The 22,984-nt window shown below is 52.7% G+C and overlaps 1 protein-coding gene across 6 annotated transcripts in view; it reads right to left on the reverse strand.

Moving 5' to 3' along the window:
- Positions 1-22,984, reverse strand: part of HDAC4 (histone deacetylase 4) — a 282,919-nt gene that overhangs the window by 84,486 nt on the left and 175,449 nt on the right. For all 6 annotated transcript variants that reach the window (XM_059393840.1, XM_059393839.1, XM_059393837.1 and 3 more), the window contains one exon: positions 8,065-8,215. In XM_059393840.1, coding sequence (XP_059249823.1) covers positions 8,065-8,215 — 151 coding nt within the window. The remainder of the gene's footprint in view (positions 1-8,064; positions 8,216-22,984) is intronic.

Here is a 22,984-nt window from a genome sequence, read left to right on the forward strand (position 1 = left end):
GCCCCATGTGGTCCGGGGAGCCTCCCAGGCAGCAACCAGCAGCAGGGTCTAACCAAAGCAGCTGGCTCCCTGCACCCAGCTCTCCCTTCTCCTCCATATTTGTGTGCAAGCCTCTGCCCTCGTCTCTTGTTTCCTTTTAAAACTTGGATGATTTTCTAATTTTGTGAGATAGCATGTGTGTGTGTGTAAACATATGTGTATATGTGCAAATACATACATACATACATGTGCTTGTCTGTATATATATATATATATACATATGTATGAGTACACACACACACACACACCCCTGCCCCTGGTTCCTGGCACCAGGCTCCTAAAAACCCTTGCAAACTCCTGATCTAATGTGGTGGCTGGACTCTTGGGAGGCTTCTGGAAGGGGCTGGTCACCAGAAGAGTGAGCCATCATTAGAAGCTTAGACTTTTCAGCACCATCGGAGAGGGGTGAGGGGCTGGCAATGGACTTAACAGTTGGTCATGAGGAAGCCCACAGGATGGGGTTCAGAGAGCTTTCCATGTGCCAAGAACGCGACACATACCAACAGCACGGGGACAGAGACTCCAGCACTTGGGACCTGCCCAGACCTCACCCGCACGTACCACACCATTTGGCTGCCCACCTGCATCCTTGGGCACACCCTTCAGTGAACCAGTAAACCTACGTCAGAACTCCCCTGAGTTCTGTGAGCTGTTCTGACACAATTCAACGAGCCCAAGGAGGGGGCCATGGACACATCTGACCTGCAGCCTGGACTTCCAGCTGGACTTCCAGACTCGTGGGTCTGATCCTCCAGGTAGACAGTATCAGAACTGGCTATACAGCAGGACAGTCGGTGGTGGTCAAGCTCGGCAGGAGACCCCACGTGGGCGGCCACCAGCACTGTCAGAAGGGAGGCTTTCCAGGTGTAAAAATAAAGGACAAACACAGGAGGTAAGGACCAGGTTTCCCCCAAGAAAGGAAGGAAATACTGGGATTTGTCCTCGTTTTAATATTCAAATGCTCATTTGTATGTAGTCTGCTCAGGTTTTCTCATTGCAATTTTTTCCATTTTCTGGAAGTGCTAAAATTGATCTTCCCTTTGCTGGTTTGGTAAATAATCAGTTTTATTTTATGCTTGGTTTTCCAGTGCTGGGTTTTCACTCACTGAGCTGCTTGCTGTTGCTAGATTTTCATGTTTCTTTCTGATACACATGAAATGGGTTTTGGTGTGAGACTCTACAAGTATTTTGACAAACTGCTCATAAATTGTTAATATCATTAGAGAAACTGTCTTTGCTCCCACTGTTTTCATACCCCCAGTACACGCTCTCATTCACAGACTTTTTGTCTAGCTGTAGGTGTGTCTGCGTTCTCGGAGGCAGTGTGCCCCTACAGTTCCATCACAGAGAGCCTTCTGTGGGTAGAGGGTGCTGGTCAGAAAGTATGAATCCCTGGGGACCAGGTCCTCCATAGCTGCGGTAGGGCTTGATTTTAGCTCATCCAAGGGAAACACAAAGAAAGTTCATTACACTGATTCCAAAGCACCTTCAGAAGCTCCCATCACGACATACCGGCTTTTGTCTGGGGCCTTCCCAGGGTCCGAGGAAATGACCCCATTGGCGCCCAAGAAGAGCAGCTCACCAGAGCTCTGTGCACACCATGTGCTGGCCACTGGGCAGAGGGCACGTGGGAGGACGGACACGGCCAGGCCAAGCTATGGGTGACTGAAGGCACAAAGTCACCTCTGATTCTGAGCATCGCGGCTCAGTACCCTCCAAAGATAGCCAGAGTCAGGCTGAACATTGATTCAGAACACACATAGCCTATTTCCAGCCTACAAGTGGGCTTGTCAGAAAATCGCACAAACACAGGTATCTGCGTATAACGTGCCCAGACATGTAGTCACCTGGAATACCCCTAACCAAGCACCAGCACCAAGGACAGCTGAGGATATATGCCAAGGGTTACCCGTGTCAGGATACAGCGTGCCTTGCAACCAGGAGCAAGAGGTGATGCAGGGCGCGGTGGGAGGCACGGAAGGGCAGAGGGCACAGAGGGCCGTCTATGCAGGGGAAATGCAAATCCACTGGTAATTCTTAAGTGGACCCAGCTGACAAAAGAAACCATAGTGGAATGAGGAGCTCCGGGTTTCCTTCCACCTCCCGGTGCTGCTGGCCTCACGGAGAAGTGATCAGACTGCCTGATGATGAGGAGGGGGTGCACGAGGGGGAAGACCCAGATGAAGGAAGAAAAGATGGCCTCTGGTCCTTCACAACTGTGGGTGCAGGAGACTGGACAACACAAAGCTGGGCAAGCAGCAGAGTGTCTCGGTAGGTGGAGGAAGGTTGTTCCTGAGAGTTTCCCAGCAAACCAAACCTGGGAAAACACCTGTCAACATGGATCCACTTTTCCTCCATGGGAGCGATGCTTGTGAGGCCTCCACGAGCACTCCAGGGACAGGCTGATCCCAACGACATGTTTCAGGAGCCTCTGACCCTCCCTGCTTCAGCTGTATCCCTGGCTGGCATCACGGGCTCCAGAACTCAAGGAAGCACAAAGAACAAATCCTCCATCCCAGCTAAATCCCAGGAACGGGCAAGCACAACACAACGTGGCAAGGAGTAGCTGCCTCCCCTGGAGGAGACACTGGCCCCCATCAGCCCTTGTCCCCTGAGCTGTCTGTCACCTGTGTCCTCACAGGAGGACATACGACTGACCTGTGGTCCCTCCACCCGCACAGCGTGGGAGAAGGCACCTTACAGACTCTCTCGGTTCCCATCAAGCCAAGCCCACCTTCCTGAACGCAGGAAGGTTCCTTCAGGCACAAACAGACAACAGGAACACCACGGAACCTCCCTGACGTGTCCAGCCAAGGCCACATTACAAGAGGGGGCAGATGGTGACTGGTCACAAGGGCGGCCCCCTGGGGAACTCCCTGGACCCTCCTCCCAGGGGCAGCGGGCACCACCAGGGTACAGGTCCTCACACTTGCACATGGCTGTGGCCGCGGCCAACGCCAATAACACCACGCACCACAGAGGGACCGTCTGTCTTTCGTGCTTCACAGGAGAGCATATTCAAGGAACAGCCAGCATCCTTCTAGCTGTTTACTCATCTCAGCAGATTCTGCTGCTTTCTGCTTTCTCATTGTCTATTCTCTTCGTGGATATGGAAATCTTGGCGCTCTTATTAGAGAAATCTCAATTCTAACCCGATGCGCCTCACAGAGCAGTTCTTCTGACACTTAGGAAATACTGAGTTAAAAAACAACTGTTTCTCCTCTCCTTTTTTTTTAAAGTTTGTATTTGAATCCCAGCTACTTTACATCATACTGTATTAGTTTCTGGTGCACAACACGGGGACTCCACACTTCCGCACATCAACCCTGGGCTCACCCAGATACTTCCACCTTAACACAGAGTTACAGAACCGATAAAACACATTCAGTACACGAATACCTAACAGCTCTAATTTTCACTTTTTAACAAGAACAAATTCATGCTGACTACCATTCATTCATTGGACAGGCTTTATGTGCCAGATTCTGATCTGGTTGATGGGGACAGAGATGGAAACAGAAAAGACAAAGCCTCCTCTGCACATGGGGCAGGATGTAAGGGACAGGCCGGTGAGAAGAGACCAGGCAGCATGGGGGGCCGAGGAGATGGCGTTGGGCACCGGCCCAGTACCTGGGGGCCTATGGGGAGGAGAAGGTGCTTCTAGACCGCTTGTCATGATGGACTCATGTTTCTCCTGCCCCATGGGCCTCTGAGGAAGGCCTGACTTCAAAAGTGGGACAGAGAGTTACTTTCTGGATCAGGTGTTGGATCTTTCAACTCCAGTCCTTTGAGCCTATTTTTTAAAAAATTATATTTTAAACGAAGTGAACGAGCAGGCTGGGCTTATATATAGCAACGAACAGAAAGGTCACTGCGCTCGCTCCAGGCGTCTCAGAGAACAAAGCCTGACATTCTGTTGGATTGTCCCTTGGAATCTGTGTATCTGAGATCCCTCAATGTAGTTAAGCTAAGTAAAACCTGGCTAGAGATCATGTGTTCGTGCTGAATGAGACGAAATGCCACGAATCGTAAGAATTCACTGTTCCTTAGAGCTCATAGCGTCAACTGGTATCAATAAGTAAAAGAGAGTTGGAGAATTATTTAAAATTAAAAATACTGTAAATGTTTACAAATGCAACAAAACTGTAATTAAATATTCAATAGGAGATTCACTTAAAAAGATTAAAAAACAAGAAACTGCACAGATGCCTTGCACTGAGTTTTCAAATGCTTACCAATGGGAGACGCCCCAGGCCATTTGCATTCCCCCACAAACGCCCTTTTAGCTGCTGCAAACAAGGCTCTCCTTCATGCTGCGGAGCCCGCCCGCGGCCCCGCTCACATAAGAGCCCCCGAGTGGCGTCCACCACAGCGGCCTGCCAGGCCTGTCTCCTCACAAGACCACACTCAGGGCTGCAAAGCCTACACGAGCGTGCCAAATACCCAAACCGTACACAGTTTATTATTAATAATAAAACCTGACCACCCAAATCCACAAATTGAAAACCACCAGGGTTGCTGCTAGTGACGAGTGTGGAAGGAAACAGAGAACATTCCAATGCTTCGGCTGGGGTGGGGAGGACATTCAGTAGGTAGGGAAGAAATTGTTTTTGACGTGTAAACAGATCTAAAATGTTTTTCTGAAGTTAAATCTTTTCACATTTTGTGAAGCTTAAGATGTTATTTTTATTGGAAGATTCTGGTAAACTACGAGGAACTAATTTAGCCTGAGCTGCTTTTTAGCAATCTGGAAACCTGGTTATTTGTAGGTTAGTTGTGGCACACATCAACTAGCTCATACTTACAGTTTTAACTCCCATCCTTTGATAAACAACGACTTCCCTCCTCCAGAGGAAAACACATTAATTAGGATACAGAAACAAGGCTCAAGCAAAGCACAGGAGGATGGAAAGGGGGCAGGACCCCCTTTCAGGGTATATGCAGTCCCGTTGTGCACACCTGTGGTTTGGCCCCTGAGCAGAAGTCCCTCTCACAGGGCTCAGAAAAGGGCTGGGTGCTGTCATCTAGGGGGGTGGGCTCCCAGAACAGAGGGCTGTCCCCAGTGACAGGCCACAGAGTCCGTTTGGTAGTCAGATTCCTCACACTGAGCAATAGGACTCACCTGGATGCTCAGTTCTCAATCCTGGCTGCACCAGAATGATCCAAGGAGTTCTAGAAATAACAATGCTGAAGCCCACCCTCCACTCCAGACCAGCGGCCTCAGGACCTCTGGGGGATTTCCCGACACCATGTGCCACCCCTCACAGGTGGTCAGCACCCCAGGAACACCTTGGCCAGGAAGGTCTCTTCACACAAGGGAGTCTCCACACACAATACACGCAGTGGTTGACCAGCACGGGGCTGTGGATGGAGGAGAGTGTCATCTAGCCAGCGGGCTCAGTGGTGAGGGCAATGGCGTGACCACCCCGCCTGTCCCATCAGCCCACCGCAGATACAAGTCTGCACTCAAAGACCAATTGTGTCTGTTGCCAACACAAATCTGCTATTTAGTTTCCCCTGATGGGCTTTCATCCTCGTGCCTGGAATCTTGACTATGAGCCATCACAGCCTGGAAGTCACCATCTCACACAACTGGTGTGATAGAACGAGGCACACCACTCAGATCTAGTAATTACTTTCAAACATTGGTACAAGAATTAGATCTCATGCAGAATAAAAACTCTCCTGATGTGCTTCTTCCGTTGAAAACTCTACCAGCCCATTAAAGTGAAAATACATTTAAAGTATATTATTTCAAGAGTAAAATACACTGCAGTAACTAATAATCACGAAAGGTTACTTCTATATATAAAACCAATTACTAAATACATACAAATATTTCAGAGACACAAACTGAACATGAACAAAATGCACTGGCTGCATAGGTGAAGAAAGAACACCAGTCTTTCCGAAAGGGAACAGATACGCAAATGTACACAAGCCTGCAGGCATGGCGGCACAGATGGGCCGGGTCCTGACTCTGGTCTAGACCAGACCGAGGGGCCCAGCTGCACTGGGAGCGGAAGCCCACATGATACACAGGGGCCATCAGGCAGAGGAAATGCAGCAGCAAGGCAGAAGGCATGTGTGACACACAACACCAACAGAGGGCTTGGAACCAGGATGTGAACAGAACCACCCAAGTCAAGAAAAAGGGTGACAACCCACCACAAAAATGAGAGAGAGGCATGAACAGGCAAGCACTTGACATGAGACAAGAAAATGTGCCAAGCCTCGCTGGTAACCAAACCGAACTCAGAGTGGTTGCCAGCAGCAAGCGCTAGTAGGAACACAGGCTGTGGGCGCTGCCCTGCATGGCTGGGACGTTGCTTCAGAAATGGCTGGGTCTCACATATGAGAGGCAGGCACACACATTCCCTAAAGTGTGAAGCTTGAGCCACTTCGCACCTGCCTGTCTGCACCTAGGGACATATCCATCGACATGTGTCCCAGGATCACCCGTCACAGCTCTGGTTAGCAAACGCCCAAATACCTACCGACCACAGGACGGACGAACACAGTGCAGTGCCCGTGAGTGAGGTGGCAGGCAGCTACCTACAGCAGTGAGCTCTTGCTACACAGGACAATAAGGACACACTGCACGAGGTGGGTGCTGAGTGAGAGAAGCCAAACACAAAGAGCCACAGGTTAATGAGTCCATTTCTAGAAACCTCAGAAGCAGGCCAAAGTGCCTTTGGTATGGGATGCCAGGGAGGGGTTCCTTTGGGAAGGAGGGGAGGAGCAGGGTCTGGAGGGCCCAGGGGCCCAGACACCGCTCCTGTCCTGGTCTGGGGGCTCTACTGGGGGGTGAGCTTATGAACAGTTCCCTATGTATTGGAGGCTGTGCACGTTTCTGTGTGTATATCATACACAGTACAAAAGATTCTTAAATAATTTCAAAGAACAGACTTGACAAGAATGCTTTAATACGTTGCATGCTGTCAAAGACGTGTGGATTAAAATCTGAACAGAAATCTGAAGTCTAAAATCTATACAACAGGCTGTTAAGATGGCTTTTCTAGACGGCTAACCATTTTAAGTAGCTGAAGATAACGGAGTTCTGAGGTTCGTGTGTGTTACTGAAATATGCAAATATCACTATTTTTGCTCACAGGTGCTGGAAGTCCATCACCCGAACGTCCCCACACCAGAACCCAACGCAGGAGAGAAGTGCACATCTTAGCTCATGTTCAGTGTCACCAGGGATCAAATGAGTTCCGCCAAGTACCAAAGTCTCAGGCAGAAATGAGCCGAGCCCAGCAATGTGACACCCACTCTCACTGCTGTCTAGGTCCTGGGTGTGTCACTGGAAACAAGCTGCCGAAGACAGAGGCACAGACGTGCGTGGGAAACAACTGCCTTCGGCCTCAGTCTGCGTGGATGTGACCCATGTGCAGGACACGCCAGGCCTCACAAACACTGGTCCTTGCTGAGCCCACTGGAGGGACCACGTAGCTGGGGACTACGGCTCCTCCTCCAGGGACACAGGAAGCTGCCCCCCCATCACCTTCCACAGGGTGAACAATATACAGAATCATCTCCTTTCCTGGAAAATGACAGACCCCACTGGTCTTCAGATATACAAACACTGCCACTAGAAAAAGCAAACATTAGGGTCAAGAGGGCCAATGCGAAAGCAGGCAGTTGGCCACTGCATCCCCACTCGGCCCCCAGGCCATCCCACAAGCGAGGCCTGCTTCTACGGGGCTCACAGTGTGCTCACAAGAGGAAAGAACTTTGAAACCTCCAGGACGAACTTCCTGGTGAAACCCGCTTTGCACCTGCTGAGAACACTTTAGAACACTCCAATCAAGCCAGAGGCCATGCTGCACATCCCAACCGAAGGCATGGACCCGGGCTACACTTGCCCAAGCTGAGGGCGACATGGCATGCTCCACCTGGGGTAGGGTGCGGGGGTCCCCCGCGGGCTGCTGCCTACAGGACCCAGAGCCCAAGAGCCGCAGGAAAAGACACCCCGGCAAGGCCCCAGCGCCCCCCAGCTCGTGATCGTGCCCGCACACTTACTCTCTTTGCCTTTTTCCTTGTTCTTGAGCTGCTGCAGCTTCTGCTCGCGGTGCTGCTTCTCCAGCTCCTGCTCCTGGCGGTGCCGCTCCAGCTTCCGCTGATGCTCCAGCAGCTCCTGCTGATGCTTCACGGCCAGCAGCTCCTGCTGTTGCTGTGGGGAGGGAAGGGGGACAGAGACGGTCAGAGTCTCGCTTCCGAGGAACACGAGACAGACACACACATGAACAGCAGCAAAGGGCCAGGCGTCCACACGTTTGTGTCGCCAACGGCGAGGGCCATGCTCTGCACGGTCCACATGCAAAGCCTGACTGCCGACTTTCTCAGCAGTAAAAACTAAAATAAAAGCCATTTTGGAGAAAATGCACGTGAAGATCTGGGTGATTAACTGCATTGGGAAGGGTACTTGGAGAGGGACACAGCAGGGCTGGACTGGGTATGGCTGCCCTGGAAAACCGGGAGAACTAACTCCTCACCAAGTTAGATGCATGTCTGCCCCGGGACCCAACAACCCCGTCCCTGGCTGTGGGGATACGTCTGCACTCCCGCCTGGATAAGAAGGGCACAGCGGCTTGCTTGCAACAGCCCAGCCACCCAACAATGGGAAAGATCCATGAGAAAACACGGGTGGGCTGTCAGTAAACAAAAGGCACACGCACAAAAGGCACTGATGAGCTCGTGGGCAGAGTCGGCCCTCAAAGACTCCCCATCTGTGATGTTCTGGTGGGGGGGGGGGGATGGGACGCTTGGGGACATAGCAGCTAAGCCACAGGGAGCATCCACACCCGGCCTGCAGCACTATGGGCATGCAATCCCTTTCCTTGTTGTTGTGGGTCTTGTTTCCATGGCCCCTCCTGGGCGGGTGGCTGGCCTGCTCCCTGTGCAGAACGGGGGCCACATTGGCAGTCCCAGCAGCCCCAGAACTTTCTAGCAAGGAAATCTAATGCACACTCTCCCAGATCCAAGCCATAAAGTGCCTAAGACAGGGATAGACCGGCACATCCCTCTGGCTGTTCCCAGGAACTATGGTGGACACCTAAGGGAACAGCCAGGGACATCGAGGTACGTGGAGGCCCACGGGCTAGAACCAGAGCACAAGGCAAGGCAGAACAAGGGGAACATGGAGTGAGCAGGACCAGGGGGTGGCCGTGCGGGGCACGAGTTGCTGTTCTGTGAGGAAGGCATCATACTCTGCCAGCTCTAGGGTGTGGGCCCTGGGAGCCCCCCTGTCTCTGGGGAGGGGGCTGAGCTCTTTCCCACTAGAGGCCACAGGGACTGAGGGGGCAGTGCCACCATCAGGGGCCCCGGCGGCTTCCTGGGCCCCGTTTCCCACAATGCCATCACTAGAATGTACAAACCACCCAGCTTCTGTTACCAACCAGAGCAGCTCATAAATTCAGAAAACAGGGTATCAGATGGCTCAGAGCTCTCTTTGGTGAAGACGTAATATATGTCACCCACCACGTCTGTGACTTCTGGGAGGTTCACATCACATTACACAGAAAATGTTAAAGAAAAAGAGCATCATTGTAGAAATATATAAAATGAAAATTCTCACTCTCCAGATAAAGCCCACAACCCTGCAGTAGGAGCGTGTGTGCTAGCCAATAAGACGGACATTCGCCAAAACCTCAGATGTAGCTGTGACAGTAACAGCTGAGGAGCAAAAGGAGGCAACCACCAGCTCATAAATGGGGAAGGTGCAAGCAGGAAGTATGGCCCAAGGGCAAGGTGCTGGCCACACCCTCACAGACAGTGCCGCAGGAGGCTCTGAGCCTGGTCTTGGACAGATACACCCTACAGCAACAGCCCTGGCAGCCAACGTTCCAGGATCCCAACCTCCAGTCTCACGACCTCCAAGCCACCCTGACTCCTAGACTCCTGGCCTCCCAGCCACCCGGCCTCCAGGTCTCTGGGCCTTGCTGCTGGGGAAGCACCCCATGGCCAAGCCCCACAGGGCTCAGAGCAAGGGCAGGAAGCATTGGCGTGGCCTGGAGCTCAAACCAGGCCTGTCTCCTCACACAGCAGAGTCCCAGCAGCTGTGTGGTATTTCTCACTGCAGGGGACCCACAAACTGAGCACAAACTCGACCACCTCCCACTTTCTACAAAGGGGAAGGGAACTCCTTTCCAGCCAGAAACACAGGGACAGAATAGCAGAGAGGCAGGCGTAGCTAGGCCCAAAACCAGTGGAGGAAGGAGGAGGAAGGGGAGTGGTGTCTGGACCCCAAGCAACAGTGTGCCCTTCCCGTGGAAGATGCTGCTTAGAAGGCAGGCGGGACCCAGATGCGGGGGCCAAGGTCTGGCAGCAGATCAAGGTGGCCGTGTGTGAGGGCAAGGCCATGAGGTCCTGCTCAGTGGCCACCTGTGGGGTCCATGGTGTGGAAACTGAGAGTCACTTTTCAGAGCTTTCCTATGAAAAAAACATCCTCTTCCAAACAGGCATCTTCCATGAGCCGGAGACCATGAGACTATCAGAAGCATGCCAGCACGTTCCTCGCCGCTGCTTCCAGAAGGCTTGTGGGTGGTGCTAGGCAGAATCCGAAGGGCTTGGGAGCAGGGAGCTCACTCCAGGGCCCCACATCTGTGTGCACAGGTGAAGGCGCCCCAGTGGCAGTGGGCCACGGCCAGCAGCTGGGGGGCTCCGCAGCGGCCCACATGGCTCCGGCTGAGAAGCCCCCCACGATGGTGTCAGACAGCACATCTTATAACCAAATGTCCCCTTGCTACATCACCCAGGCCCCTGAGCTGCCCACACACAGCCCTGGGTTCCCTTCCAACGGCTCGGTACTCATCTAATGCACAAATGAGGAACAGGCAAAAATCCACTGAATATAGTCTCAAAATATTTACTTTTCAGCCAGAACCTGGAAGGAAGATCTTTCCATTACCATTACAGAAATACTGACACCACCACCACTAGATACTGGTGATTAAAATTCACAGGACAATCTAACTCCTAGGAAATCAATACTGGCATGGACTTTTCAGGAAAGTAGCTGTTATGACTTGATTCCCCCAAAATACGCCACAGCTACCCTGCAGGCCTTGACCCCGCTGCACTCGGAGAGGCGCTCTGCCTTATCAGCTGATGGGACAGGAACGTGCACAGACTGCCCCTACCCGAAGGCCCGGAGAACAAGCCAGACTGTGGCTCCTGTCACCCATGGTGTCACCACACAGGCCTGTTCCTGGACCTTGCGACAGCAAGCCTCAGTGCTCCCAGCTTCTGGAAAATGAGGAAGAGGTACCAGGTGAGGAACTCCCGCTCGCTGTCCTGTACCCACCTCGCACGCTCTGTGTCCCCATTCTCTGGGGAAGGGACAAACATGCCCCATAAGTACAGCCTCCAGCCTGTGAGAAATAAGACCTGCAGAGAAGCCAACTTTTATGTTGGGCACAAAGCACACTGTCCCTGACAGCTGGGACCTCGCTGACAAGAGGTTGAGATCAGAGTATCCTATGGGCAGTGGGAAGCAACGAGAAGGTGTTTTTCTGCAGACTGAAATTATTACAAGCAATCTTAAGTAAGATGTCCACCACCTAATGTTTCCAAAGGAAAAAAACCCAGTAAGAACAGATGCCATTACTCTAACCAGAGTTTAATACTGAATTTCTGTTGAAGTCAACACTGAGCTCAGGACGAAAAATTAGATCCCAAGAATTCAGTTTGACTCTGACTTTGGAGTTCAATGACCACACGCAAGTGGAAACCCAAGCAGATCTTTACTTTCAAAGCTGAACTGAAACAGAGCCCGCTCCACTGAAGGACAGCCTGGGGATGAGTCTTCACGTGGCGCCCTGGCCCAAGAACAGGATGCTTCCGGGGCCCAGCAAGCCTGGAGGGCTGCTCTCCTCTCGAACAGGGAGGACGACTGGCTCATGCGGTGGCAAGCCAGCTTCCAGGAGAGCATGGTAACACCACCTCAGTACACTGACATAGGCCCTGCTCACAGCACTGCTCCAAATCCAAGCCCCGGGGCCCTGAGGTTCTTCAAAGTGCTTCTCCTGACACTGTGACCATTTATGAGGCCACGTTCCTTGAGCCCTAAAGTGCCCTGCATCACAGACATGCTCTGCAGCAACTGGGGCTGGATGCTGTCTCAGCCCCTCAGGGTGCCTGAGGGCCACAAGTACACTAGGTGTGTGTGTGGCTGGCGGGGCGGGGGGGGGGGGGGCAGGCCCCAGGGCCACAGCCTGCTCAGGCTCCTCAGGATGTCACCTGGCCACATGCACAGGAACCTCTACGGGGGCCCAGAACCCCAAGAACGAGCAGTGGGCTTCTTTTGAAAGTCCAGGGTACCTTCCTGATTTTAAATGCACATGTAGACTCCTGAGGCCGATATGCAAACAGCCCCAGCCCGACCTTCTAGAAGATACGGAATAGACATCTGAGGGTCCCGTCAGCCAGGTCATACCACTAAATTCTGGTGGCCAACAAAAACCAACCAAGCAGTCAACCAACTGCGGCCATCTTCCCATCTCCCTGATGTTAACTAGCCTCCTTGAGCTGGACTTTAGCCACCTAGGGTCCGCCAAGCTTCGTGCCAGTCTGCCCCCACTGTGATGCTACGCCCGTAGAAATGGGGTGTCCTGGGGCCCGTGGGGACCCACTGGCCAGCCTTGGCCACGTGCCTGCTCCTGGGGCTCCTTCCCTGCTGCTCAGTGCACCCCGGACCACAGATGATGGCTGCATCCCACCCTCCCACTCCAGTTTCTCTTCCTCCTTTGCCAGTGGCCCAGGCTGGGGAGATGCCTTACCTAACCCAGGACAATGGGGCCAGGAGGAAGGAAGAGCTGACTGGGCTTCACAGATGGACGGCTGGTTTCCAGGGCCAGAATCCCCGTGCTCAGGTCCACATGAAGCCAGTGGGAGCATGTTCTTCTCCCTAAGCAAGTCCCATGGGCCTTCCTCACAAGACAGATGTTTGTGTACGGAGGGGGACAGCAAAGGTGCAGGCCAGCCTGTCTCCAAGGCCTGGTATCTGCCATCATGAGACAGGACAGACAGATGGACACGTAATTGCCCCTGCCACCTACTTCCCTGTGTAACTTGGAAAAGGTCAAACCAACGATGAAACACAGGCTTCATGCACACCCTTCACACTGTATAGGCCTGGCGTGGTCAGTGCTCAGAGAGCTGTCCGCTAAGAGGTACGGAGCTGCCAGGTGAGAGCCCATTGCCAGCTAGAACCGGAGCCATCTAGAAGCCAATACCTGCCACAGTGCAGGGTGCATGGCCTGGGACTTCAGTCGAGATGGCCCAGGGGCTTCTCACTCAGCACCCCACTCGCTTTCTGGGCAAGCACAGGCAGGCCCAGTGACCCTCACCCTCAGAACACAAGGTGTGCCTGAGAGGAATGGAAACAGGGCATCTTCTTGCAATGTGGGGCTGGCTGCCAGCCTCTGGGAACACGTGCTGCTCAGCCATGGGTTTTACTCATCATTTGGAACCGAAGTGTTGTTCCCCCTGGGGTCCTCAGAAACTGGGCCATTTCCACCTTTAGTTCCTAGGGTTTCTGGTTCAAACCAAAAGGGCGTGTTCAGTAAGTCTGAAACCCTTGTCCCCTCTCACCTTGTGGCACAACCAGCAGTGGCCCAAAGCTCCCACCCACAGCGGGACACTCAGATGTCACAGACACAAACAGCATCAGCCTTCGGCATGACTGTCCCCATGAGGAAGGTCTGCATCTAGGCACCCAGCACGAGGGCAAGGCCAGGCTCACTGTAGGCCACTCCAGAGGCTATGGCGGGGAGAGCCCTGAGGAAAGGGGAGGTGCAAGGGTTCAGAGAGACAGTGAGGGCAGGGCCGGGCCAAGCCTGGCTGGCCGGGCCAAACCTGGCTGGCCTGCACACCTTCTGCCCTCACCTCACACTCCGTTGCGGGAACTCTGAGCTCTCTGTAAAGGCTTGGCCTCAGAAGTGTCTCATCATGAGACCTGCATCTGGTCCCACTGGTGGCAATCCTGGCTCCTTTCCATCCATGGCCTCCATCCGAGCCACTTCCCAGGAGGGCTCCGGGCTGTGTACAGCACCCACCAGTGACTGACCCCTTTCCCCATCGCTGCCATAGACTTGCATCCTAGGCCATGGCAGGCAAGGGAGCCCGGGAGGGTCATGGGCCAGGTCCAAGGCAGCGTGATGAAGTGCAAGAGACCAGAGATAGGAGCCGATGGGAGCATGCCCCGTTTCTTCTGCACGGCACAGGACATGTCTTTTTCCGCAGCAGGTAACCCTCTCCTGCTGCCACCCTTGGAAACAAACAGAAAGTTCTGCTACACTCTAGAAGGCACAATTACAGGGGATGCTTGGTAGCGAAGGAGAAGCAGGGCCCAGCATGGAGCCATGGAGCCATGGAGTCAACAGCCCTCAGGTTAGCGGGTCCAGCAAGGTCATCCACCTGCCTATAAAGACTGCCTAGAAACCGAAGCGGCTGGTTGAGAAGCAGTTCCTTCTGTCAGCACACTGAGCGGGTGCAGGCGAGTTCAGGGATGACGCAGGACTTTGGGTGGCACACGGCAAGAGCTTTCCCAGGAACCCAGTTGGCAACAACCTGTGGCTGCCTCAGGTGACCTGGAGCCCTGGGGCCCAGGGCAGTGTGTCTTCGGCCACCTGGAACAGGTAATGAGGAGAGTAAACACGCCTGGTCTCCTTTCCATCTGATCCCTCTCCCTACAGGGAGAAGGCTCATTGTTTCAACTAGATGGCTCTTAAGAGGTTCTCCTACCCCCAGAAGCAGCACAAAACACGCTTACACATTTCTTATATATTACACACATGCCTAGAAATTCAGCCTTGCTAGGAAAAGAAAGGACATGCAAGTTCAAACAGTGTGGGGATGGTTTTTATTTTTTAACTGTTAGACTGGAACTCCCCCGAGGCCGGGAATCGAGAGGCCTCTGAATGCGCCTTTGGAGGGGGCACTAGTGCCCCCCCTTGAGTGTGACATCACCTTGCTTTCATGGAAGACCTGCATTAGTGCCCATTTTCAAAAGAACCCTGAAGAGGATTTTCACCTTGATGAAAAAACATGAGAAGAACAAGTGTGTGGAAAGCGGGGGTTGTGCAGGGAGCCGCCCAGACATCCAGAGCAGCAGGAGGTACCCTGAGCACTCCTTCCTGGGAACCTCTCTCGACAGCTTGGCATCTGGCCGCCAGAGCTCGTCGCTTGTATCTGGGAGCCTGTGTGTTTCATCTCCGTTGACTCTGGGCGTCTGTTAGCAAGTTGTGTCCTAAGTACCAGAAAAGTCTAAGAGAGGTGATTTTCTAACTCTGGGAATGCTCAGAAAGGCTTATGTGTCAATCAGTGGTGATTGCTTCTTTGCTTTATGCCATTTGGCTTTCAAAAGCCTTCATCATGTAGGTACATACCAGGGACCAGCACACCCTGGATGTGTGCTAGGAGGTCAGTCCTACACGGGGTATTACTAATACTCCTGAGTCCCTCTCAACACACGCTTGCATGCTCCCTCTACATACCCTTCTCAGGGTCTTTAAGGCCAAGATGCCGGAGACAAGTTTCCAGAAGCATGGGGTGCCACGAGCAGCGGCCTGTTTCCAAGACCTGCTGCAAGCTGGCCCTGGGTACCCCAGAGTCCAGATCAGTTGGGAAGCCGACAAATGACTCCAGCTGGAATACAGGGGTCCCAGCCTATATCTCTTCCCATATGTTAGCCAGGCTCTCCTCGGGCCGGGGATGAGGTCTGCAACCCCCATGGTGCTTGTGGCTTGCCCCACCTCTCCCCGTTCTGTCTGGCTTTGGATGCGGTTCACTGCTCCGGCTCACTCTGCCTTTCTTATTAGAAACGCAACAGAATGACGTTTAAATCGGAGGTCAGTTACTTCTGAGTTCATATTTAACCATCAGTTTACTTATCAAGCTCCATCCTCAAAGGTCCAAATTCTTAGGCATGCCCAAGGACAGATAGCTGCTCACTCTTCTGAACACCTGCAAACATCAGGGAATTAAATGGAGCTCATTTAGTCCTCCACCTCAATGGCATTAGCCCATGCATGGTACACAATATTCCTGCAAAGACAGGCTGGTTTTGACTTTTATCCATCTGACTGGTTTTCATTCGAGTATTTCAGATATATATGTAAAATCAGCTTTGAAACTAAGAGGACAGTCTCAGTTTGGGGAGTCCCCAGAGCCCGTGTGGGGCTGGCCATGGGAAAAGATGGTGACAGGGTGCCCTGTGGCCCCAGACATGCGTGTCCCACCCTTGTGCCTGGGGGCCCGCCCTGAATCATCTCAGGTGTGCGCACACAGGGTCTGAAACACAGCCGTGTGGTAATTACCTTGCCTGTCAGTAACATAGCCTATTTTAGGGACCTTGCTAATGGCACACGACCTTGAACCCCCAGACACTTGACATTTACTGTTAGTTCCAGACAAATGTCACATGAGGTGCCTAGAAGAGTCCAACTCAGGGGCCAGAAGGATGGCTCCCAAGCTGGACGGAGGGTGGGGTGGTCAGTGTTTCACAGGAACACTGTTTGGGGAGATGAGAAAGTTCTGGGATGGACAGTGCTAAAGGCTGCAGGACAGTGTGAGTGGACTTATCAACACCACCGACTGCAACGCAAGGATGGACAGCATGGCAAACCTTATGCTACTGTGTATTTCCCGTCCTACAAAAGTGAGCCAGGGTTAGTGGTTCGTCAAAGAGTTTAATAGACAGCTGCTGTGCAACTCAGACCAGACATCTCCCCAAAGGAACACAACGCAGATACTCAGACAGAAGCATGCGTGCAGACGATCACGGCAGCACGACTCACGACCACCAGCAGGTGCCGACAGCCCGACTGTCCATGCATGGGAGGGGTGGATAAGCAGACTAAACAGCCACGCTGAGTACCACTCGGCCTTAAGAAGGGAGGACGCACTGATGCGGCTAACACGGGTGAGCCTTGAGGGACCCGCACTGAGTGACAGGGGCCGCCACGAAGAGCCACGCGCAGCCCGACTCCAAGCACAAGGCCCGTCCAGAGTGGACAAACTCGGACCCAGAAGGGAGATCAGTCTGGCCAGGGCCACAGGGAGCACCTGGCTCACCAACGCAGGGTCTCTTCTGGGGGCAATGGAAATGTTCTGGGGCCACCTCGCAGGAATGGTCATACAATATTGTAAGTGCACTAAATTATACACTTCAACACAGTACATCATAAATTCTGTGTTATATGAATTTGACCACAATAAAAAAAAACGGATGAGGAAAAAACTAAGGATTTCCCATAAAAGAGAAGGGGAAAAAACGAACAGAGGTTTCGTATGGGGAAATATCCATCTCCCCGCTGGCATGTCATGGCCTGCCCTGTTCTTGGATGCACTTGTGAACGGAAGTACCGGGCTGGTTAATGGGAATGAAGCAGAGAGAGGCTGAGTGACCCAAGGCAGGGCCTCGGTCCCCGTTATGTGCTCCATCTGCCCTGACCAGGATCAGGAGAGCATTCTGAACTGGCAGAGGGAGTGAGGCCCCATTCCTGTCATTTAGAAAAACCCGTGGTTCATGAAGAAGGGTAGGTCAAGTAGATACCTAACTGGTTACAAGCAGAATGAAGAGCCAAATGACAGCATCTGATGGGACACTGAAGTCATGCCCTTAACATACAGAGACACTCACAGACCCAGGAGCAGGCAATAGAGAAACAGCAAAGAAAATGCTACTTGGTAGCAGAACATGAAAAAAGTCAATAAGCTTATAGAAATATAGTGGTGGACAATCAAGGAAATACACACAGGATGAGAGACAGAATGGAAACTGAATGTGGAGACGTGCCAGCAATGGGTGAGACCGCTGGGGGTGACTCATGGCCCTGCATCCTTGGAAGGTGTGATTCCTGCACAGGCGTGCCCTATTGCCCGACCGCTGGGAGGGGGAGGGGGTGCCGACCGTCCTGGTTCCTGCTGCTTTCCTCACCTGCCTATGGAATCAGCAAGGGGTTTGGGGGTCGGTGGAGGCAGGGAGACAGAGATAGACAGACGGACACGGGCTCGCCTGGGACTGGCACTCAGTAAGCAGCAGCACAGGGGAGCACCTGCCTTGGCTCGGCAATTCCAGGTCTACTGTCAGCACGATAACACGCACGAGGATGTGAAAAACATGAGAAACTGAAAATGACCTTCATGGTCAAGTACTCAGGTAGTTTTGATTATTTAATTTCATTACGGTTCATTGTGAGACTACAATAAGCCATTAAAATCGAAGTTTACACGCCAGGTGACACTGCAGACCTAAAAGCTTACCTAGCCCCCAGTGCCAAAGTAACACTTTCTCTTTTGTAATCTCCGATTACTCAGTAATTAACAGTAGTGATGTATATGATCTGAGAGAGATTTTTTTTATGTGTAAACATTCCTTGTGAAAACGGCAGTGCCCAGATGCCAACACAGACCCTTCTTCTCTCCCACAGATGACCCCGGGGTCCTGGGGCCCAGGCCTGCCTCTCCTCCCGGGGTGCTGAGGCTCTGCCCCTCGACAGGCCGCACAGTAAGGTCTGCGGGGAGGATTCCGTGAGGGACCCTTAAAGAGGAGGTCAGCATCTGGGCAAAAGTGGCTGAAGTCTGAAGACCACTAACAGGGACAGAAAAGAGTATTTTTGAAAACATACAAAGCCACAAGAACGAGAGTGCAGAAAGGGCTGGCCAGCAGGCTTCTAGGAGGCATTCTATAAGCTGTAGCACATGTGGGGGAAGGAAGGGCCCCTAATACACAAGGCCGTGGCTGCCACTGGGGAACCAAGATGGCAGCCACTCTGGTGGCACCTGTGTCAGTGGCAACCCCACCCCCACTTAGTGTTCACAACATTCAGTCAGTGAGGCTGAATGCTAACAAGTTCCCAATACAAAAATATATTTTCAGTGTCCCAGCCCATGGCCCTGTCCCCTCTTCTTCATGATGCTCCTGTCTCAGTCGTGAGTCCTGGTACCCAGTCCCCTCTGAACATGGTTCAGGGGGTCCTCCTAGAGAAGACTACTGCACTTCTGGCTCCCGTTTGCAGGCCCCCCGACATCCACTGCCTTGGGTCTATTTCCATATGAATTCTCATTTTGGCTTCAAGACTGGCCTTGGCCAGTGGGTGACAGCATCTATGATTTGAGCTTCTGCCTAAAACATACTTGCACTTCTGTGAGGCTGGAACTCTGAGAAGAGCAGATAATCCACTGGTCTGCCCGCCACCCAGAAGACCAGAGAGTGACGTCATCCCAGGTCACCCGGCCACCAGTTGGCCAAAGCTGACCCAGGGGCATGAGAGAGAGCCCACGCCTGTGGAACAGCTCCAACAACCCCCAGCAAACAGAACACCTGCTGTGCCAAGTGCTGCATCTGGGCGGTTTGTTACACAGCAAACGCTAGCTGAGACACCGCACGGCAATCTTTGCGGTCCCTGTGAAGAGGCAGCCGTCACCCCTCAGGCAGGAAGAAACTTGTGCTGGTGTACAGGATGCAGCTGTTGCCCTTTCTTCATAAAATGAATGCTTCAATCAGGGAACATGATCTAAAGATGTCCTACATTCAGAGTTCAGATACCTTAAAACACAAAAATCCCATTATTGTGTTGTTAACACTTAAAAAGAAATTGCGTGTGGCCTGAGACCCACAGGCCTAGGAGCCCCAAGTGTGACTGCTGGTGTCTGTGTACAGGAAGAAGCACTTACAGGCTTCTAGACTGCAGGATGGGATCTGTAGCAGGACACGAGAGGGGAGGAAGAGCTGAGGGCTGAACCAAAGGGCATGGTCACTAGGTGGTGTGTGCTAGAAGCACACACCCATGGACAAAGCACAGAGAGCCTGAAGAGTTCTGTCTTTGGAGAGCAGCCTGAGTACTTGGAAATTCCCAGTGTGGCAGGGTCTGTAGGTGCCTGAGGGGTGGTGGGAAGGAGAGCCATGTCATTCCTGTAGGGGGACATCACTACGCAGGATCTCTCCCCAAAGGGCAGAGCTGGTCACAGGGAGACAAGGAGCACAGGCCAGAACAGACCTCAGGCCTGGGATCCCAGCAAGAAGCGGGGACGGGCAGGATCAATGAGTTACTGCTGCATTACTTTTTGATTTGAAACATTAGAAACATGTATTTTCTTAATAACATTTAAAAAAATTAAAATAGCACAAGTAGTCCCCAAGCAGCAAATCTGGATAATGGTCTTTTAATCATGTAAGCAATTCTGGTTGATGAAATAGTTGACGACTTTCTGGGCACCAGCACTCACCACCCCCAAACTCAGTCTCCTTCTGTCTCGGTGACGCTGTTCCCCAGGGACCCTGTGGACAGAGGAGTGACTGTCCAGGACAGGTGGGGACACGGTGCCCAAATCACCTGCGACCAGCAAAGCATCATGGATAAGGGGGACATTGACCACTGACATTTACAAAAGATCTTATCTACCCGAAGTTAGCAATTTCAGTTGTAGTTTAAAACTACTCCCTTTTTAATTATAAAATCCTATGCATATTCCTTGATGATTTAATGACATAAATCAGACTGTATGTTCAAGAAATCTGACCAACGCTACTGCCAAATGTCACCCATAATATGAATGCTTATGAATGGAGTTTCGATCATCGAAACAAAAGCGAACTGATCTGTAATGACATGATCACAGAGGTTAGACAGCTTTTATAATCTCCAGTTTACATGAAAAAAATACAACAAATGTGGGCACCCTGGGGGTTCAGTCAGTGAAGCATCTGTCTTTGGCTCAGGTCATGGTCTCAGGGTCCTGGGATTGAGTCCCACATGGTACTCAGTGGGGAGTCTGCTTCTCCCTCTGCCTCTGCTGCTCCCCTGGCTTGTTCTCTCTCCCCAAAATAAATAAATTATTTTAAAAAATAAAACAAATGATTAAAATGCAGAGAACATGTAAACTTAAGACTCTCCCTGTGTTTCTGAGAACCAGGCCTAGAGCCACATCTGGGAGAGCTACACTGTAAGAGCCATGTCTGTGGGGAGGCCAAATCAGCACAGGGGCCACATCTGTGGGGGTGCTACTTCTGAGAGAGCCACATCTGTGGGGGCCCCATCTGTGGAGCCATGTCTCCGAGGAGGCCACATCTGTGGGTGGGGGGGATAATCTGTGGGGGAGCATGTCTAGGGGGCTCCCAAGAGGCCTGAGGGTCCCCGGCCCTGTGGGGTAGGGGAGCTCAGGGGGCCCCATGGCCCAAGGAGCAGAGCCCCGACAGTCAGGCACTCCCTGCACAGCTCTGTGGCGCCAGCGCTGAGGTAAGGCTCAGGAGGGAGACTCTTTCATCTCCACAGCGGTGACATGGAGTCCTGTAGACACAGGGGGGACAGAGACAGGGACCAGGGAAGCCTGGCCTTGCCCTAAGGTGGTGGCCCCGACCCTCTCAAGGATCTTCATGGTGCTTGTCAACCCGATGACCCTGCTCATACGTGGCCCTTGATTACATCTCAGTTTCTCATTTGCTAGTCAAAGCTGCAAATCCAGCAAATCCAGATGCACACGCATTCTCCTCAAATCCCGGTCAGCACAGGAGGCCACCACTGCTAGGTCAGGTAGGGTCTTCCCGCCGCACACTGTGTGCAGGGCAGGACACAGTCCCTGGGCGCCCTCCCCAGCTGGCAACAGATGCGAGGCCACGCAGGTTGGCACTGGGATGGGGGGCACACGGGGATGAAGGAGCCCTGGGAACACATAGGGCCCTGACCTTGAAAGGGGTGTCCCAGGCAGGGTGGGTAGGGTGTGCTGGGTACAGCAGAGCTGGGAGTCTGCTTCTAAGGCTTGCAGAGGGGAGGCCATGGCCTCACATACAAAACCAAATAGACCGCCAGCTGAGGGCTCTTCTCAGTTACCAAAGAGCCTACAGACAAGGCCACTCCATGGGCTGCATGTGGTCACTGGGAAGAACACCAGTAACGTGTGACTTCCAGCTGGCAAGTGACCATCTCCCTAGGCCAGCCTCAGACAGACCTCTCTCCTAGCCCCGGATGCCAGGGGCATGTGGCTATGCTCAGCCAAGCACACCCAGGACGTGGCCTGGCCACCGCATGGAACAACAGCCAGCAGCAGGCCCACAGGTTGGGCAAAGGAAGGGCCTGGCACCTGCTCGTGGGGTCCCCTCTACTGCGGATCTGCTATACAGGTCTCCATCTGGATAGAGTGTCTTAGAAACATCCGGGAGTACTGAGTGGGGGCTCGTAGTTTCTATCACCGAAGCCACTGAACACATGTTGCCACAGAGGGCATGAAACTCAGCTGATCCAGATGGAGACATACTCTACGTGGATGGTCCACAACAGCTTCCCAAGACTCCGTGTGAACAACACTTTGAGTACTGCTTATACACCGGGGTGCCTGGGGGGCTCAGTCGGTGAGGCGTCTGTCTTCAGCTCTGATCGTGACCCTGGGGTCCTGGGATTGAGGTCTGCATTGGCATCAAGCTCCTTGCTCTGAAGGGAGTCTTGCTTCTCCCTCTGCCTCTGCCCCTCTGCCTGCTTGTGCTCTCTCTCTCAAATAAATAATCTTTCAAAAAAAAAAAAATACTGCTTACACACTGAACTATCTCAGAAATACGAGGTTACATAAGATACATGGAAACTAATTTTACCTTTTGGTAGCCAGGCTCCCAGTGCTCTGCACCGATCCCTGCCTCCTGGTGTTCACCCTCGGCTGGGCACCTCCCAGGATGTGCCACAGCTGGTATGCACGACCAGCAGAGTCAGGCAGGGCAGGGAACAGGTCACGTCCAAGACCAGGCCACAGGAGAAACTTGGGCTGTTCCCTGGAGGGGGCTTCGTTGGTGACAAGGCCTGAGCTCCTGCCCATGACCACGTTAGTGAGCCTGGAAGTGGGTCCCACAGCCTTGACCGTGGTCTCATGGGGGACCCTGGGTCATGGCCACCAGCTAGGGAGACCCTCATTCAGACCACAGAAACTATGAGGTAACGCATGTTTTTCTTCT

This window comes from Mustela nigripes, chromosome 3 (assembly GCF_022355385.1).
Source record: "Mustela nigripes isolate SB6536 chromosome 3, MUSNIG.SB6536, whole genome shotgun sequence".
NCBI classification, from domain to species: Eukaryota; Metazoa; Chordata; class Mammalia; order Carnivora; family Mustelidae; genus Mustela; species Mustela nigripes.